The sequence below is a fragment of the Molossus molossus genome, unplaced genomic scaffold (assembly GCF_014108415.1).
Source record: "Molossus molossus isolate mMolMol1 unplaced genomic scaffold, mMolMol1.p scaffold_m16_p_4, whole genome shotgun sequence".
Taxonomy (NCBI): Eukaryota; Metazoa; Chordata; class Mammalia; order Chiroptera; family Molossidae; genus Molossus; species Molossus molossus.
This window is the reverse complement of record NW_023425377.1, coordinates 125478306-125498424: the sequence shown is the minus strand read 5'-3', so window position 1 is coordinate 125498424 and position 20119 is coordinate 125478306. Positions and strand designations below refer to the sequence as shown.

Sequence of the window (20119 nt, the reverse complement as noted above, 5' to 3'; positions counted from 1 at the left end):
TCTAAAAACACACCGGAGACCAGGGACACGGGAGGGACAGCCCAGGCCGCCCTCGTGAAATAGTCTGTAATTTCAGATACACGATGCTACAGAGCCACACGGAGACGGCTCCTAAATGACAATCGGGGGGGGGGGTATGTTTTTAGAGTCATCTCTGGTGAACTCCAAATTTAGTATTTTTATATATCTATACTGAATCTTTTTTTTTTTTCCTCCAAAATCTGGAACAGAGCCTGAATATAACTGCGACATGAGATTCCTGACTTCAGAGCACTGTCTCTGGATTGCGTGTCTCCCCAAGTCCTCAGAACAGGTAACTTCTGAGGATCCCGCGCCCTGCACTGGGCTTCGGACCGAGCGGTTCCGAGTGTGGGCTTCGTGTCCCTGCTTTCGGGTCCCTCGGTACGCGGCCTGACAGCACCGACCCACTTCTCCCACCTCCTCCCCAGACAGGCGGTTTGTCCTGGGCTGCTCTCACGCAGTGATTGAAATGTGACCAGAGGAGGAAGCCACCCCTTGCCCCCGTCTCCCTGAAGCGTCAGCGACCATCTCATCCTAACAAACGCCAGGGTTGACTTCTCCTCGAGTCCGCGCAGGAAGATGGAAGGGAACCCAAAGGTGTTTCCGAGCGGCTCCTGCCAGAGTCTGGGAACTGGCCTTTTCAAAACAGAACGCAACTGCTCGGAGGGGTCCTGTCTGCACACGACCTGTGACGCTGCGGGGGCTGGGCGCTGGGCTCGTCACTGACAGGGTCCCCTCGCGCCGGCCGCCACTGTCGGCCCCGAGCCCAGGGGCCGTCCTGCTTCTGTTTCGGCCGCGTGTCTGTGTGGTTCGTGTCCGCAGGGCTGGCCTGAGCCCAGGGGGCCCGGCGTGGCGAGTGTGGCAGCGTCGTCACCTCTGCGCAGACCTCCCCGGAGGAGAGTCTGTGTAGATGACAGCCAGCCGGGTGCTTCCTAGGGGCTGTGCACAAGGGCGACATTCCAGTAGGCGCTTCAGTTCTTAGATCCTCCTTACTTTGAACTAACTGCGAAGGGCGATGTGACGCGAGGTCGCCTTTGGTCTGTTTCCCCTGGTAACAGCGTTTCATCTGGTTTTCATGCCCGAGTGTTGAAAGCTCTCGCCCTGCCCCCGGTCTGCACTAAGTATCTTCATTTCTTTCTGGCTAAATCAGCAATAACCAGTCGCAATAACCAGCATGTGCACAAGTGCACACACACGTGCGTGTGCAAAAATAACAATAAAATAAAAAGGCCCAGTACCGGGATGTTAATAGACTTCATTACAGAGATGACCAAGGACAGCCGAGGCTCTGTTGCCAATTGTGCAGAACAGAGCACAAGTTGTATTTGTAAGGTTACAAAGTTACTTTTTTTCACGGGTCCCATTTCTCGGTCAAAGAGGGATCTTGTATTCTTTGTTGCGTGTTGTGTCCACAGACTCTGAAGGTGGGCAGAAGAGGCTGAGACCAGGGAGCGAGGCTGGCACCGCGGTGGCGCCCACGGCGGGGAGCTGGGAGCCGGGGCCCGGCGCCCACGTGGCCAGCCGCCATCAGCCGTCAGCCTCGCCGTGGATGTTGTCCACGTGCACCTTGAGGTAGTCATTCCTCGTGAACTTCTTGTGGCAGAACTGGCACTCTGCCAGCGGACGGTTGGGGTTGTGAGTCATCTTGTGTCGGATCAGCATCTTCTTCAGGCTGAAGGCCAGGTCACAGACCTAGGAGAGACCCAGAGAGACAGTCACACCTCACCACACGGGCCCATGCGCTCACCCTCCCTGCAGGGGACACGGTGGCCCTGCCTGCTGCCTGGCCGCGCCGACAGCCACCGCCCGAGATGAGAGGAAGGCAGCATCCAACAGGGTAACGAACATCGATCGCAGGTCCCAAGAGCTGTCCCCACGGCACGCTACTGTGTCTACACATCGGGAAACAGCTCCTGGAACAGTATCTTCCTCCCCAGAGTGGACTGTACGACCATTTCCGATTAAGCCTGTTAAACGAAATGCCTGTGGTCCAGAGGGCACCTCTCGAAGTGGCACGAAGGGCGGGGTGTGCCTCCCCAGCGCCCCTTCAGTTTGTCCTGTCTGTGAAGGGAAGGGTTAGCTCTGCCCGGGCATCCTCACCCACTGTTCCAGGTCTTTATTCTCCTGCTGCTGCCTCACCCGACTACAGGTCCATGGGTTTACCTCACGTGAGCTCGGCCATCAGCCCTGGCGCACCAGGCATTCAGCGACCCGATCACCAACCCGATCACAAACGTCATGTTCGCTCTGGCCGCTTGGCTCAGGGGTTAGGGGTGGGGACCGTCTGGCCGCGGGCTGTGCAAGGCCCTCGAAATGGACACCAGCTCCCAGCACACGGCTCCTCCCATCAGCTGATCAAACACAGCGGGCTAATTGTTAGGTTGATAATTTTGTATGAATAATGTTATAAATATCCAAATGGCCTTTGGCAGAAAAAGGTTCCCCACCCCTGGCGCGGACCAGAGAGTCTCTGGTTCAATTCCCAGTCAAAGGCATACCCCTCGGTCGTGGGTTCAATCCCCAGCCTGGTCAGGGTCGTACGGGAGGCAACCAATCAATGTGTCTCACATCAGTGTTTCTCTCTCTCCCACTCCCTTCCTCCCATGCTCCCCCCCCCAAAAAAAAAAATCAATGGAAAAATATCTTTGGATGAGGATTAAAAAAAACCACAACATTATATTTACACAGAAGATGGAAGGCATGATTATTCAGGTCATAAAAGAAAGTGAAATGAAGGTCTTTTAGTGCCAAGTTTTCATTCCCAGTTTGGTGTCGTTCACTGAATTTCCATTTGCATGAAATTCCTCAAAAGCGCACCCGCCGTAGGATAAGGCAACAGAATGCAACACGGAGAAATGCCCTGAACACACACGAGTGTGCCGGGAGACGCACGGCCTGGGAACACGCCGGGCGGAGCTGAGGTTCTGAGGAGGAGACCCCTGAAGATACGGAGCGGAGAAAAGGGGGCCGTGTTGCTGGGGAAGCAGGATTTGACCTTCACGGCAACCAGAGACTCAGAAAGGCACGGGCCTGCTCAGGCCGCTCGGCCTGCGTGTCCGCCACGTGACACTGCATGTTGAATGATACGCGAGCAGCAGCCCGTTGTGCTACAGCAAATAGTTGTTATTTCCTCACTTAAGTGCAACGGGGTGCTGCTGGTTAACAACATTACATGAAGTGCAGGTGTACAAAGGGCCCAGCTGGTAATCCCGTCTGAATCTCTCTGGATTTTCTCATCCCACCCCCACCGTCCACGCTCCGCACAGCAGTTAGAAAAATGTTCATAAATACTGTCAGACTGTTCCCTGAAACTGTCCCTTGGGTCCTCACCGCTGTAGGGGAACGCACTGAGCTCGGCCAGGACAGCCTTCCCTGCAGGCACTGGTGCTCCCCCTTCTCCGTGTTGGGCTCCCCCTCCTCAGGCCTCAGGGAAGCCCTGGGGTCCTCCCGGAGAGTCGGCGGTCAGATGCTCCTGGGAGCCTTACTCTCCCTTCATAACCCTAACCTGAGGGCATTTAGCTGTGTGACATTGTTTCTACACCCGCCTCCTTCCTAGCCTAAGGAACAGGAGGGCAAAAGCAGTTACCCTAAACATATTTGGTGAATGGAAGGAAGGAAGGATGGAAGGAAGGAAGGAGGGAGGGAGGGAGGGAGGGAAGGAAGGAAGGAAGGAAGGAAGGAAGGAAGGAAGGAAGGAAAGAAAGAAGGAAGGAAGGAAGGAAGATGCCTGGTAGATAAATATAATCCCCATGAGCAATATAAGTGCCCCAAAGGCTGTGGACTAATTCTGAAGAAATCAAAGAAGGCATCTAGAGATCATTTGCAATAGAAAGAACTCTGCCCAGGGCCAACTATTTTTAAAGTGTCACACTTCAGACAGACATGCGAGCTGACTGAACATCTTCCATTTGTCTGGCTGACACTGTTATTAAGAAATGAACTCCTCTTTTTTTAAAAAGGAGGTTTTCAGACGGTTGGGCCCCTGGAGGGCTGTGAGGAGTCGAGGGTGAGTCCATTTACGGGGTCACCGTGGGAAGTCAGGGCAGCTGAAGCAGGTGCTGACGTCAACACCAAGGGCTCTGGATTCGAGTCCTGGGCGCTCATCCAGGACATGGCCTGGGACCCTCGGACAGAGGGCTGCGTGCCGACCAGGGCAGAGGGTTTGGAGTAGCTGAGGTCACAGCTGTGGAACAACCACGTGGACATTAAAAGCTGTTTCCTGAACGCAGGGCAGCCAGAGAGAGACCTTGTCTGATGCTCTGTAAGTCAGCCCCAGGCAAGGATGACTGTAGTTGTTTTAAATACGGGGGGGAACAGAGTTCAAACACGCAACAGGGGCTCTGTGCTTCCTCCGCCCCTGACTCCTACCTGCGTTCCCGCCCAGTCCAGGTGGTACTCACTCACGTGCCAAGGACGGGAACATCTTTCTAGGCTGGAGGTCAAGGGATTTCGTTGTAAAATAAAGTGAAAAAACATTTAACAGAAAGCACCTTGAGAGAATGTTAGAGTTCTGTACAAACTTGTCGGTTAACAAGTAGTTGTCACGTAGAATGTGCCTGCCTCTTCCGTCAGGAACAGAATGAGGAAGGTGTCTGTCCTGACCCCATGGAGTCCACAGTCTCAAGGACGAGTGTGTGGACGGTCACGAGCATGAAGTTGAGCAAGGCCCAGAGAGAGAGCAACCCCCTCTTCCCGGGGGCGTGGGGCCACCATGTCTAAAGTGGGGAGCGACATTCGGGACAGGGATATGCCAAGGTCCTGAGGTCTGGGGTGCAAGGCGTATGTGGGGCAGCAAACAGGTCACCAAGGCCCAAGCCCAGGCATCAGCTGAGAAGTAAGTTGGAAAAGAAATTAGAGCTCCAGGCCCCACATCCTGGAGAGCCTGGTCATCACCCGACACTGGGCATGTTCTGCTGGTGGAGGGAACGCGGGAAAGAATTCTAAACAGACGTGAAACAGACGTCATCCCGGCAGTGAGCTGGAGCGGGCAGCCTGGAGTCAGGAGGCCAGCGGGCTCCGCTCCCAGCCGGGACCGACTGTACGTGAGCGGGAAGCGGCCACAGATTCGCTTACTTATTCCCTTAAAATACTCCTTGATTCTTCGTCTCAGTTTAATGTGCCACCTGTGAGTGAAACCATAGGGTTCTTGACTTTTTCTGACTTATTTCGCTTAGCCTGACATTCTCAAGAGCCATCCATGTTGCCACAAATACACTTGAAACCTATATAATCTTATTCATCAATGTCATCCCAGTGAATTTAAAAAAATATATGACTTGCCCGGCCGGTGTGGCTCAGTGCACTGAGTATGGTCCATGGACTGAGAGGTCCCGGTTTGATTCCCCGTCAGGGCACATGCCCGGGTTTCGGGCTCAATCCCCAGCAGGGGGCGTGCAGGAGGCAGCTGATTGATGTTTCTCTCTCTCTCCCTTCCTCTCTCTCGAAAAAATAATAAATCATATTTTTAAAATTATAAAAAAATAAACAAAAACAACTATGTCGATAATTTCATTCCAATTCAAATGTCATAAGCAGAACATCTAAGCAAGTGGTATTGTTTAAACAAAAGCGTTTACGCATGGTCTAGAAATTCATGTTTGGCTTTAACGAATAGTATCTATGACCAGTTCAGTCCCCGGTCGGACTGCTGTGAGCCCAGCACAGACCCGGGTGGGCGCCAGGGAGCCGCCGGGAAGCAGTGCTCACACGGGAAGAAAGGCTGAGCGGCCTTGGAGCAGGAGCCAGACCTCTGGGGGAGTCAGGCTTGACCCCCGCCAGGAAACCGGGAGAACTGCTACCCTGCGCTTACCTGGGGCACAGCCACAGGCAGGGACAGCACATTAGCACACACACACACACTCACTCAGACACACCCAGACACCCCCAGACACACACACACTCACACACACTCACACACACAGACCCAGACACCCCCCAGACACACACACACACTCAAACACACACTCCCACACACACCCAGACACACACACACTCACACACACACACACAATCCCCCCCACACACACAGAGACACACACATATCCAGACACATATGCACTCAGACACACATGTGCACATCCACAGGCACACACATTCAAACATGCACACACACACACTCAGACATATACACACTCAGACATGCCCACACAGACATGTACAGACCCAGGCACATGCACACACACACATACACACACTCAGGCACACGCACACATCCGGGCACATGTACACACTCAGGCAAACGCACACACCCAGGCACACACACACACCCAGGCACATGCACACTCAGGCACATGCACACTCAGGCACATGCACACACCCAGGCACACGCACACACCCAGGCACATGCACACACCCAGGCACACGCACACACCCGGGCACATGTACACACTCAGGCACACGCACACTCAGGCACACGCACGCGCACACACAGCCCTCCTGGTGGTGGAGGACCGCGAGAGGAAGGGGCCGCTGACTCACATCGCACTGGAACGGCTTCTCCCCGGTGTGCGTCCTCCGATGCTCGTCCAGGCCTCGCTTCTGGCTGAAGGCCTTGCTGCACTCCGAGCACTTGTAGGGCTTCTCCTGCAGTCAAGGGAGGGAGCAGAGAGGCTGTGGGTCCCAGTGGCAGCGCCCCCCGTCTGGGGAAGGAGAGGGCGCTGCAGTGAGTGCCCAGGGCGCCAGGAGGGACTGTCCCCTTCCGGGAAAAGCATCCCCACCCCTGCTGGACGGTCTGCAGCCCTGGCTCGGGGCCGTCCCCACAGCGGATGGCCGCAGGTCTCCCCGAAGCACACTGCAGGCGGCACGTGGAGGCCGCCTACGTCGCCCCCCAACCACAGCTCGTTCTCTCGGCCTCGGGCCCTTCTCTCGGCCCGCGCGCCCAGACGGGGCGGCACCTGCCACTTCCGGACCGGCCAGGGAGCCACAGGGCGCCTGAGCGCCGCCCACCCGGGGCGGGAGCCGCCGCTGCCACGCTGGAGACCCCCACTGGGCCCACTCAGGACGCGTGGGCGAGCTCAAGCTAAGGTGCCCGGAAACAGGACCTTCGCCCTTTCCGGAGTGGCCTCTGCAATGCTCCTTGTACCTGGACATTCACGCGGGCTTCGCACAGCTGTGGACGCTCCCTAAAATTAGTATTGCTGGGGTGGGGGGCGGGGGGCACGTTTGCAGGTAGAAGAGGAGGACGTTTGGGAGATCTCGCGCTCAGGGTCGTGATTCCAGCCGGCAGTACTGTAGTCTGTGCCTGGCGGTCGCCAGAGACCAGGTGCCGCGTGCTCTTCCCCCACAAACCATGGTAATTGCCTGAGCGACAGGACTGGATGAAGTTCCTGACAGGCATCAGGCCGACGGCTTCCACCTGAAACCTCCCTTAGACGAGGCCCCAGCAGCGAGCCCTGCTCTGGCCGGCGGCTTCTCAGCCCCAGCTCCCCAACTCAGGGCCAGCGCACGCTTTGTGTGGGGGAGCTGCTGTGTGCACCCACAGATATCAGCAGCACCTCCACCTCCCCCCACCCCATGATGACTCAGACCACCTCCACGCTGCCAAACGTCCACTGAGGGGCCACGGGACTCAGACCACCTCCACGCTGCCGAATGTCCACTGAGGGGCCACGGGGCTCAGACCACCTCCACGCTGCCAACACTGAGGGGCCACGGGGCTCAGACCACCTCCACGCTGCCAACACTGAGGGGCCACGGGACTCAGACCACCTCCACGCTGCCGAACGTCCACTGAGGGGCCACGGGACTCAGACCACCTCCACGCTGCCGAACGTCCACTGAGGGGCCACGGGACTCAGACCACCTCCACGCTGCTGAACGTCCACTGAGGGGCCCCGCCACAGGCTGTAGGGAACCACACCTCGAACTGTTTGTCGTGAAGGATTGTGTTTTTCCCAATGTGTTGCTGACTTTGTAAAATATAATAAAAAAGAAATACCTCAAAATTGCCCGTGTATATCGGAGCAGCAATGCCCAAGGGCCATAAGGGTCCTTGCTCTCATCTCCGGACTTGTCACGGACCAGCAGTTGGTGGGCGGGGTGTTCTGCAGGCCACACTGAAGACGCTTGTCTCCAGTGGGAATGTCTTTGGTCACAGGTGTCCCCGATCCAGCGCCCCCAGGTGAACAGATTCTATAACACCCCATATCTAAAGGATGCCTACCATTGGACTGACCTCTGAACTTTGAGTTAAATGTCATTTTTGTGCGATATATAAAAATTCCAAGTGTTACGCTGGGGTAGCGGGGAGGTGGAAAAGGGTGAATTCTCGAGGCCACCTGGGGACCCATCATCCCCCTCTCCGCTTCCGTGGGTTTGAAATTTTCCTCATGAAAAGTTAAAAGACATTTTAAAAAGCGCGTCCCTGTTGTTCTGGAACTGAAAACATCCCCATGCTGCCTCCGCCCTGCAGGTCCTGTTTCCTCCGGGACCATTTCTGACGCAGGGAGGTGGACTGGGTGAGCCGCCGCCATCGGAAATCGGAAGCGCTGTCCCGGAAACACCTGCTCTGGGGCCTTGCGGGGCTCGGTGACCGCCCGGGGCTCGGGCACAGAACCACGGCCACCCCCAGTGTGCCCAGGCTGGTCACCCAGACGTGTGTCCCCAGCAGCTGGGCCACCTGTTTAATCGGGCTGCACATCTCACGGTCCCTGGACAGGCAGGGGGGGCGCTGCACCCCATCAGAGGGCGCGGGGCCCCTAACGAGGAGCCGCCGGAAACGTCTCACAGATGTTTATGGCTTTTGTGGCTTCTCACACACTCTCTTGCTTTTGTAGCCGGTGTGGTCTTTCCACACGCGGCAAAGCGCAGTCCGGCCTAGCGGACCATGCCCCTGGACAGGTGACGCGTGGGCCAGCCGCGAAGCCGGAGGAAGCTGGGGCGCTCACTCTCTGCGTCACACCTCGTCGGCTTGGCGTCGTGGCTGGTGGGACACCCTCTGGGGAAATGACTGGCACGGCTCACACACAGAAACCTCAGAGCAAGCTCAGCAGACAGAACACAGTTTTCTGTCCAAGTGCTGCACCCACTGTGAGTGGGGACAAGAAGCCGGCAGCCCCTCCGTAATGTCCCCCTTGAGCCCGCAGAGCGATGCCTGGGTGTGAATCGGCCGCAGGGAAGGCTGTCCCTGGCTCAGAGGTCGCAGAGGGCGTGTCTGGCACAAAGAATCACCCAAACCAGCTCAGAACCTTGTCTTCCTGGCTTCTGGGGTGACCCAAAGCGGCCCATTTGCAACTGCCAGGTAAACGGACCGAACCCGACATCTCCCATTCCCTCCAAACCCTTCGCCCAGGGTTCTCCATCCCCGGCACATTCAGCCACCCCAGAGCCTCAGGGAACCGCTGGGCAGGCCGGCACCCGTTTGTGGAGCCGCCCAAGGTGCGTCCAGGTGCTGGTCTGGCCCCCACCCTCTCCAGGTCATCGGAATAATAGTAATTAGTACGACAGCAACGACAGCTGCTAGGTCTCTGACCCGCCTTGGCTCCGGGCCGCCCATGCGCACAGACCACCTGCCTCACTCGGCGGGCGAGCTAAGCGCTGGGAACTCGGAATGATTTTCCCTGCAGAGCTTAGTGGTGCTGCAAATCCGCACGGCCAAGGCCACTGCAGAGGGAGACTTGTGAACTCAAAAGTCCGACCAAGGTTAAGCCCTCGGGTAGGGGGCGCAGAACGCACTGACTCGGGGACCAGCCTCTGCCGTGATCCGGTGGCTTCCCGCCCGCCCAGCCTTTCCGTGCCCTGTGGTCCCTGCTGGCAGGACCCTGACTCTGTGGGTGCTCACGTCATCCACTCACCACCTGCTCGAGGGCTCCGGGAGAGGAGGCTCCCAGCAGCCAAGACAGGGGTTCCTGGTCAGCCTCCGAAATGCTTACTATGCGACTTGCGCGCGTGGGGCTTCGGTGACTTAGAACGAAAACATGCTGTGGCCTGTATCTTCCCAGGCAGCCGGCCAACCAAGGGCCTGCGGGGCGACAGAGCATGCTGCTCCCTCAGACCGAAGCCCACACCCTAACTCCGGGCCAGTGGCCATCAGGGCTGCTCTGGACACACAGGCCGGGCCTCAGGAGGCAGCCTTCAGACACTGCAGGGGAGCTGAGGAGGAACTGGAAATGTATTCCTGATCCGAATTCCCAGCACAGTGGGCGGTCTCTGCACTCAGAGTGTCCTTTGTAATCCTCCCCAGAAAAGGGATGCGGTGACACACAGGACCATTATTATTTAAATTGTCTAAAGGGAAACTTGAGCTGTTTCTTTCCCTGCATTTTAACTCATCCTTTTGATTTTTCTCTCTCTCTCAAAAAATCTTACAAAAGAAGACTCATCCTCGAATAAACAGGGACATTTTATAAGGAGAAAATTAGGCTCCCCATCTTAAAATATTACAAAACTTTGAAATATAAATTATAATGAAACTATAGAAGAAAGTATATGGGAAGGAAACGGGAGAAAAATAAATACAAATGAAAATATAAAGGATATAAAGACAAGAGACATATATACACAAACACGTGTGTGTGTGTGTGTGTGTGTGTGTGTGTGTGTCCAAAGCCAAACGTGGAGTTTCAAGCTACTGTCAGCATGGAGCCGACATGAAGACAGAGGATCGGAGATGCGGTCACAGCTGGCCAGAGGCACCTGCCTTCTCTCATCAACTACCATCTCCAACATTCATCAGTGGTGTCCTAGCAACCTGCTAATGAAAACCCAAGTCTTACAAGTTTAAGACAGCTTACGTTGTTTTTTTGCATGTTTCAGGGAGCTTCATTTACCAATGGAACATTCCAGAAAATGTTATAATCTCACACCCAGTAATCCACCAGCAAAGGCAAACTTAGGACGGAACATGCTAGTACCTCCTCTTAAACGGTCCTCTGCTATGCCTGACCCAGGACTTCCGGCTCATGAACCAGGTCACACAGACGTTTCCGGCTCTGCCGACAAGTGAGTGGACGCAGTGGAGGGAACCCCCACATCAGACCACGTCACCGAAGGGCAAGTCCCCAGCACACATAGCCATGCGTCCTGAGCAAGACACCGTGTTAGGAACTGCGCAAAACACAGCTGAATGGTGGCCCTTGGCCTCAGGCAGGGTCCCGGGGATGTGCAAAGCGAAGACAAGGCAGAGGAGCAGGTGGCATCCAGGTGCACCTGTCCGTCCCCCTGAGCCTTTGTATCTACTCGGCGTCCGGGGTAAGGGACACACGCATTTCGGGGCACGGCGTAGGGCAGAGAACGGTGTGAGATGAGACCGCGGTCTGGTCACAGACTCTTGCCTTGAAGAGGCAGACCCCATCAGTCTGCAGAGAACGGATCTCGTCCACCTTGCCCACTCCGAAATCAGCAGCATGCTTGGTGACTCGTGCTGGTGGCCAGTGCCAACCCTCTCTGAGCACAGCCCCCAGGTATGCCGAGGTCCGCAGGAGAGGAGCTGTCCACGCAAAGCCTGCGGATGGGGATATCTACGTCCAAAGGAATAACATGCTTGTCCCGTTACACAATTTCGAGAATAATAAGAACACAGCAGAATGGTGCGATCACACACGCCACGAATTCACCCACAGCCAAGAGAGCGTGTATTTCAGCCAAGTTCACGTCCACCGGTGAAGCAAAGCCTCCAGGCGGGGGCAGACGTCGGAGGGAGTCGGGTCATCAACATAAATCAGGTCCCTGAGTCCACGTGCTGCACCCCCCGAGGGCAGGCAGCTAGTCACCTACACAGCTGCTTGCACCTCAGAAATGCTGGGGAGAAACTGCCCGCCCGTTGGCCCAGGTGAGGACTCCTGACCACCCCGGCAGAGATCGTCCTGGATTTGAATGTGCTCAGGCCTAAAGGGTTTGGACAAAGTATCAGTCAGCCTAAACGGTCAAAAACCAAAGGACAAGAAGACGGCCCCGGGATTGCGGGAGTGAGCGGGGCGATATTTGTTCCCCGAACCTGACTGCTGTCCACCTTGCTCCATCCCAGGGACGACGCAGGACGTAGGTTCTGTCCCCACAGCCGGCGCCTCCCCTTGTTCCCTTTTCCCCGACACGGTTTTGTTCCACAAGTAAATCTGAGCTTGATCTCTGCCCACCGATGGGCAGGTTCTGGTGAGGATGGCAATTCCTGGTGGGTGGCGCTCCCTTCCGCGAAATTCCGTTCCTACCCCCAGAACACGGGATGACCCCACCCCTGGAGCCGGGGTGCACCGGAGTCCACTTTCCACAAAGGAAGCAATGGTGACTCGTTACCAACCAGCCTGACTGCTCGGGCGTCAACGTGTCACTGGCGTCCCTGTCCTCGTCACTTTCTTGCCAGCACCATGGCCGTCTGCCTGTCCCCGCGAGTCCCGCATCCCGGGAGACCCCTCAGCGCAGGGCAACGAGCAAGGTGCGGCCACGCGGAGGTCTGAGGAGACAGCGGCGCCTGACTTAGGACAGACAGCTGGAAGGCCCCTTCGATACCACCGAGGGGACCACGACATCCTCTGACCTCATCGGCTGTCACCAGGACAGCAGTCAAGCTTCCGCTCACACAGGGCCTGCCCACGTTCCCGGGTCCCGTCTCCGAGTCCCCGTCCCCGAGTCACGGGGGACTCTACGGACCTGGTGGCGCGGAACCTGCTTCTGGGGAATGCTAAGACAGCGACCGAGTGGAATCACGACCTCCCTTGGAACCACGCCCGTGCATTCCGAGGTGTGTGTGTTGAGCTCTTGCACTTGCTCCTCGGTGGCTATATGCCAACACGGAGGAGAGGCACTGCAGCCCGTACCGTCCCTTAGAAGTCCGCGCTCGCGACTATAATCACGGCGGCAGCACCAGCAGCCAGATGTCCCTCCTCCGGGTCCAGTCCACGTCCATAGCGCACCTGGCGGCGGAGTCGGCGAAGGTCATTCTTCTCTGCACACAAAGGAGCAGAGCCCCAGTGAGCCCGCTGCTCAGACAGGGTGAGGACACACTGGCCACCGCCGGTCGCACCCCTGAGGGTGGGCTGGGGCTGCCGCAGGTCTCTGGGGTCTCTGGGGTCAGGATTTCAGAAGAAGAAGAGGCGGGGTGCCCGCAGTGGCCATGGCGCTGCCCACCGCCCCAACGGGCACATGTGGAATTCACTCGTGCCCACGGAGAAATAAAACAAGATTCAATGGTTGAAAAGTGCAGGATTCACCATCCAGTCATGTATTACTTGGTGATAAACTTGGCATGTTCTGTGGCTGGAACGTCACTTTTTGGCAGCGACTCGGGACATCGCGTACATGTCTAAAAACACATGTTCACTTCAGTTCCTTCACTGCTGTTGCCGCCACAAAGCCGATGTATTTACTTCGTGGGTCCAGAGCAGGCAGGCTGCCACATCCCAGCTCCGTGCCAACCGTAACTCACGCCGGCACCGCGCAGAAGGAGCCGCCGCCCCGCACACGAGCGAGCGTCTGCGTGTGCCGCGGCTGCACATACACGTGTGATGTAGAGCATGACACATGACAGGGGTCAGCATTCAGTGGAATTCGTTCAGGTGAGCTTCGGGTACGGCGTGTCGAGACTAGTCCAGGAAAAGCGGCTAGAACCGCCTCGCCCCGCAATGTGCTGAGTTTGGGGCCCGGGTCTAGCCTGCGTCGGGCATGAACACTCTGGGGTGTTTGGGACCAGGGTCACAGGCTTGAGGGCGGGTGGCCAGGCACTCAGGCTTCAAGGCCCGTCCTGAAGCTCCCGGGGGTTCTCGCCTGCGTGTCACTTTTGCTGAAGCCGAAAGCGATCTGCACTCGGACGCGCCACTGAGGAAGCCCAGGCCACCGTTCTCCACCGCGCGGAGGACCGGTCCTCGGACCAGTGCTGTCTGCCACCCACAGCTTGCCCTCGCTCAGCCACCGACCCAAGTGAGAGGCTCGGATCCGATTACGGTCCCCAGAGGCCTTGCCCGCTCGTCCCGCGTCACGGTTCCCAGAGCACCAGACCCCAGAGCAGCAGGCTGGGCTGTGGGTCAGGGCCACCCGCAGGGCCACCGGCCATCGGCTCCGCACAGTGCCGTCCACCAGAGCTCCGTAAGGGAGGAGGAACGTGCAGAACACGCGCATCTGTCTGCGGGTCTCCAAGTGCAGGCAGTGGTGCCTAGTGATGGAAGCATATCCAGGAACTGGCAGGAACGGGCTCTCAGTTCTGGTTCCCATTATCTCCATTTCATCTGGAGCATACGATGATACAGAAAACTAAATTTAAAAATATACATAAGGCCCTGGCCGGTGTGGCTCAGTGGTTAGAGCGTCGACCTGCGGTCCTGAGAGACCCGGGTTCGGTTCCCGCTAAGGGCACGTACCTCGGTTGCAGTGTGTCCCCGGCCCTGGTCGGTTGTGCGGGTGGCAGCCACTCGATGTGTCCCTTTCACATCGATGTTTCTCTCTCTCCCTTCCTCTCTCTCCCTCCCACTCTACCTGAACAAAAAATGGGAAAGTGTCCTCGGGTGAGGATAAAAAATATATATATATATATATATATATATATATATATATATATATATGTAAGTATATAAGTATAGTCCAGTCGGTGTGGCTCAGTGGCAGAGCAATGACCCAGGCGCCAATAGGTCGCCGGTTCGATTCCCGGCCAGGGCACATGTCCAGGTCGTGGGCCCGATCCCCAGTGGGGGGCGTGCAGGAGGGGCCAGTCCATGTTCTCTCTCATCGATGCTGCCATCTCTCTCCCTCTCCTTCCTCTCTCTCTAAAATCAATAAAAGAAAAGACACGGATTTTTTTTTTTTCAGGGAAGTGCCCCCTTTCCTCTGCCAGGGCCTGGCACCCGAAAACATGTGCCCGGTTCCCTCGGCTCCCACTTCCCCACCAGGCAGCATCCCCATGTCCACACTCGGCCTCGCGTCGCGTTCGACACATGGCGCCCACCCCGTGCTGCTCAGACTCACACCCCTTCTGGAAGGACTGAAGTCAGGAGAAAGGGGGCCACGGCCTTACTGCCCGCGAAGAAGGTGCACTACCTAGAAAATACATGCCAGAAATAGGGTTTGACCGGGAAATGCCCAGATCCGTGGCAAAAAAAAGAAAAGGTTGTTCTCAACTGGGAACCCAGCTGCAGGTGAGTGGGTATGTTTTTGTTTTTGTTTTATCCTCACCCGAGGACATTCCTGCATTTATCTTCAGATAGAGTGGGAGGGGGAGAGGGGTGAAGAGAGAGAGAAACATCCATTTAAGGGAGACACATGGAGTGGCTGCCACCCACACGACCCAACCAGGGCAGGGGACAAACTGCAACCAAGGCACGTGCCCTTAGCGGGAACCGAACCCAGGACTCGGGTCCGCTGGCCGGCGCTCTAACCGCTGAGCCGAACTGGCCCGGGCTGAGTGGGGTGTTGCAGGTGATGTGACAGCTGCCCTCAGCAGCAAGGGGTGGGGCCTGCCTGGAAGCTGGACCCCAGCACCCCAGAAGGGGACTGCGTCAGGTGCAGAGTAAGGATGGGGTCTTCAGTGATCCCGGGGTGAGGTGGGCGGGGTGGGGGCCAGAGTCCCTGCGTCTCTCTGGATCTCACCTCACGGTGCGTATGGTTTGGGTCAGTCACCTTGCAAATGACAGTCGTGTCCTTAGAACTACCACCGGCCTCTTTAGAGACAAACAGAAATAAAAGGTTTTCTCTTTTACGGAGAAAAGGGGAATGACGGCCACTGTGATTGAACTGAAACTAAAATAAATGACGTCTACCCTAAAGGCCCCCTGTTTCCTCCAGGAGCCTGAGAGTACATTTCAGGATCACACCCTGAAATAGTAAGATCAGCTCATTTAAAACTATTCACGGGCCCTCGAGGGAGGCGGTGTGCCTCAGAGCCGACAGGTCCTCCTGAGCCAGCCCCTCGGCCTGACCGGGGCCCCTGGCGTGGACCTGCGTGCACCTGCTGTCCCTCTTGGCCTCGATGGATCTTCCTGGGAGAATATGACACCTGCCAAGCCGCCTGCAAAGTCCTTTCATTGGAAATGCTGTTCTGATTCCCTGTTGCAGAGAAACGTCGACGGGAGAACTGTAGGTAAAATGTGAGGGGTAAACCCCCAACATCAAAATTTCGCGTATTAAAATGGATTACAAGGGCCAAGAGATACCCCTCCCTGGTGGCTTTCAAAATATTAGCAATATTTTACTGGAAATAGCTTAAAAAGTGCAACCGAAGGGGAAATCCTGCAGAGGTCACGCGGGGACTGCCTACGATCTCCTGAGGGGCGTCTCCGTGACGGCCACCTGGCGCTCTCTCCCGCAGGACACTCTGTAGCCCCAGTCCTGGGTCCTTGCAGTGGGCGGGGGAGGGGGAGGGAGGGCTCCCGGGGACCCAGGAGACGCTGAGATGAGACATCAACACCAGTTTTCCTAAAATTTCTGTAAAAGATGGGTTCACACAATACGGGACGTCACCCTGCACAGTAGCAAAGAAAATGGCCTCGGCCAGCCCCAGGGGCTCAGTTGGTTGAGCGCCATCCTGTGCACCCAAAGGTTGCTGGTTCGATTGCTGGTCAAGGCACATGCCTGGGTCGTGGGTGCCGTCCCTAGACGGGGCACATATGGAAGGCAACCAATGGGGTTCCTCTTCCACAGCGATGTCTCTCCCCGTCTCTCTCCCCCTCTCTCCCCCTCTCCCTCCCTCTAAGCATATCCTTGGGTGAGGATTCGAAAAGAAGAAGAAGGGCTTTGAGCAACGAAGAGAATCTAATGTCAGGTCTGTGCTGCCCGTGACGCGTCGTGTGACTGGACAAGCCACCTGACCGCTCCAGCTGCCTCCTCCCTTCTACCTGCGTCCTCGGGCTGGGCTGTCGGAACGCTTGGCCCACAACAGGAATTCGACAAGGGTATCGAATGAACTTGCTTTCTTCTGTGTACCATCAAAATACGCACGTGAGTAAGGCCCTTCGACTTGAAAAGGGCACACTTCATGAAAATATAACTGGGGTGATTTCATGAAAAAAGGGAATTATGTATGCATCTCTCAAGATAGCACAGCTCTTGAATCTATTAACATAAATAGATGTTTTTTCTGTCAAGACTCTTCATAGAAATAGATGGTCCTTTATTTCAAGACTCTTACGATACTTTAGTAATTAAACCCCTTGAATGGAGCAGAAGACGAATATAAAATTCTGTTTGAGGGAGAACATAGGAAATGTATCACTTTCCCAACAGCTCCACTTTACAGAGTTAATTGTGTATTGCCCAGCTTGGAAACAAAGACAATTTCTCCGTATGCATATCGGACGGCGGGCGCTTCCCTTAAATCCCGAAGCATATTATTAAAGTCTAAAGATAGCACCACCAGCCCACGTGCTGGTGTTTGTGGTTTTATTTTAGCTACATCTGCTCTAGACACGCTCCGTGTGGATACGCCGAGTTCACACGGAGTTCCGCGGACACCTGGGAATCACGTGGAATCTTCTACACGATGACCAGGATGGGGCTGCCCAGCCAGGGCGGCGAGCAGGACAGGTCCAATCAGATGTGAGGGCCCGAGCCACCGGTCAGCTCCACCAGGGGGCCACGGCCAACCACGTGGGCACCGGGACGCTGCAGACGTAAAGCGCCGTCACCGCCCTTACTACCCACGGACGCTCTCTTGTCAGTGCGACCAACACTCGGAACAGGTCCCGCCCCACGGGGAACGTCGGCCAAGTGCGCCTTCGACGGCCCCCACAGCGGTATCGCCAACAGCTACAGACGTAGCGAGTGAGCAGCGGTCATCAGCTTAGCTTTGTAATGCAGAAGGGAATTCTGGGACAGGTGAGACGTGGCTGGGGTGGCTCGGGGAACACCTGCCTGATTTCCAGCTCTTTCCAACAAGCAGGGACACCGGAGGAGACCGCTGGTCTCCTCCGTCTCCCCACCACCTGCGCCACCCCGTCTCCACCTCTGCTCAGGGCAGTGGCCTGCTGTCCGCCCCCTGTCCCATCCGCTGGGCCCCGCCACCCTGGGCCGGGCCCTGGCCCCCTCCCCGGCACAGAGCGCTCCGCTGACGTGGCTCGCTCGCCCCTCGACTCCGCTCCTTCTAGGGAACCCGTCTTCAGCCTCTGACCCGGTTCAGGCTTGTTCAGGAACCGCCCGGTCTCCCTGGGGCACCGAGTGCCGATGCCCACGGTCAGGTTCCCGTCACACGCTGTCGCTCTGAGAACAGACCTCGTTCCAGGGGGTGCCCGCGCCCTGAGCAGGCGAGCAGAGGGCGACCGGCTCCGAGGCGCTGTGTCCTCTGTCGCGGAGGTCTAGTCAGAAAGTCCAGTCACAGAAAAGACACGGCCACAGGGTAAGGCTGCAGGGGCCAGACCAGCCTGCTGCTGGGCCCTGTCTGTCCGTCCATCCCCTCGGGCTCCTGGGAGCCTCCTGCTGCTGGGCCCTGTCTGTCCGTCCATCCCCTCGGGCTCCTGGGGGCCTCCTGCTGCTGGGCCCTGTCTGTCTGTCCATCCCCTCGGGCTCCTGGGGGCCTCCTGCTGCTGGGCCTTGTCTGTCCGTCCATCCCCTCGGGCTCCTGGGGGTCTCCTGCTGCTGGGCCCTGTCTGTCCGTCCATCCCCTCGGGCTCCTGCTGTCTGTCCGTCCATCCACATAGACCCCTCAGGGAGCCCTCTCCCCCTGCAGACCACTTCCTTGCCCGCACGCTCTCCCAGGTGAGCTAGGTGCTTCTCCTGTGGGGATCAGAGCACCCTGCGGACACCTCTCGGATCCTGGTCATGTTCTGTCTGGTCAGCTCCTGCCCCAGAATCCTGGAGGGCCGGAATGTCCTTCCCCTTCCATCCTAACACCACATGTCAGCAGCTGAGTCAGTAAGACGTGGCCGCATGTGACCCCTAGGACACAGCACCCCCGGGGACGACAGGGTCTCCGACCAGGGGCACACTCCCAGCTCGGCCTGCAGTCACCACTGGACACAGCTCACAGGGGCTCCAGGGCTCCCGAAGGCGCCGTGTTCTACGCTCCGTTTTCAAGACGCGCCTGAGGTCGTCAAGAAAGCCACATGTCCCAAGTCTTTGCGACTTACAACACAGGGATCCGACTCTCCCTGCTGTTCAGGACACAGCCACATAAATCAGTTAGCCAAAGACTCCGTAACCCCCCCCCCCCGAAACCCCGTCTGGATTGTACATGAGTCATCGGCGCAGATGGTAACAAGCTCAAGGCCCCCGGTACCTCTCTCACGCTATCACGTTGGCCCCAGCTGCGCTACTCGCCCCCAGGGGCCTGGGACACATGAGAAACGGAGCAGCACGTCACGTGTCCATGTCCGTGTCCCTGTACCCCACAGGGGCAGGAAAGGGTAGGTCACTTCAGGTGCATTTTGCACAATTCAAGTTGGACTCACCCTGCTACGGTGCGACATTTGACACTTGGACCGTTACCTGCTGCTGAAGAAACAGTGGCTCACGTCGAATGTAGCCCCCCCCCGCAAACGAGGGACCTAAACGAACGATTTCCCACAGCCTCGTGGGGGCCAGGCGCCGCCACGGTCCCCACTCAGAGCCGCTGTGGCTGTGGCTGTGTCTGTGGCTGGGCTCCACTGGCTGCTGCTTATGGTGCCTGCTGGCCTCTCCGAGGGGCCTGGGGTCCCCACAGCTGGGGGTTGGTTCCAAGAGGCACGAGAGAGCGGCAAGGGTTCTCATGGCCTTGCCTCAGGGGTCCTGCAAGACCTCATCTGCTTCATCCTCCTGGTGGGCCTGCTCACGGCGTCCCACCCGGTGCCAAGGAACGGACGCCAGGGTGGCATCCGGGGCAGGAGACGGTGGCAACCACCTCGAGACGACCTTACCCTTCCATTCTCCCAACCAGTGCGCGCTGTTTCATTTCTTTGTTGTTGTTTTTTTTTGGAGGGGAGCGGTTGTTTCTTGTTTGTTTGTTTTCTTTTTGTTAATTTCTCTCTCTCTTTTTTTTGTTCTTTTTGCTTTTATTTCCTTTTCAAATTGTATCTTGTTGTTGTGCACATTACACCTGAGATGGACAGGACTGCTTTCTTCCCACCCCCCACACATCAAGCCAGGCGTAGACACACTGGAAGCACGTGGAAGCGCCATGGAGGACTTGGCTGAACACGCACATGTCGGGCCTGGGTCCAGCTCGCTCCTCACGTCGGTGTGACTCTACCCCCGCACACGGGAGAGAGTGAGA

The 20119-nt window shown here is 57.0% G+C and overlaps 1 protein-coding gene across 2 annotated transcripts in view; it reads right to left on the bottom strand.

Annotated features, from left to right (window-relative positions):
• Positions 1-814: 814 nt before the first annotated feature.
• Positions 815-20119, bottom strand: part of PRDM5 (PR/SET domain 5) — a 100018-nt gene continuing 80713 nt past the window's right edge. Inside the window, exons 14-15 of one of the 2 annotated variants that reach the window (XM_036240952.1) lie at positions 6499-6603; positions 815-1713 (exon numbers count right to left, since the gene is read on the bottom strand). In XM_036240952.1, the coding sequence (XP_036096845.1) occupies positions 1549-1713; positions 6499-6603 (270 nt within the window). In that variant the 3' untranslated portion in view covers positions 815-1548. The remainder of the gene's footprint in view (positions 1714-6498; positions 6604-20119) is intronic. The other variant, XM_036240953.1, reaches the window with a different exon arrangement.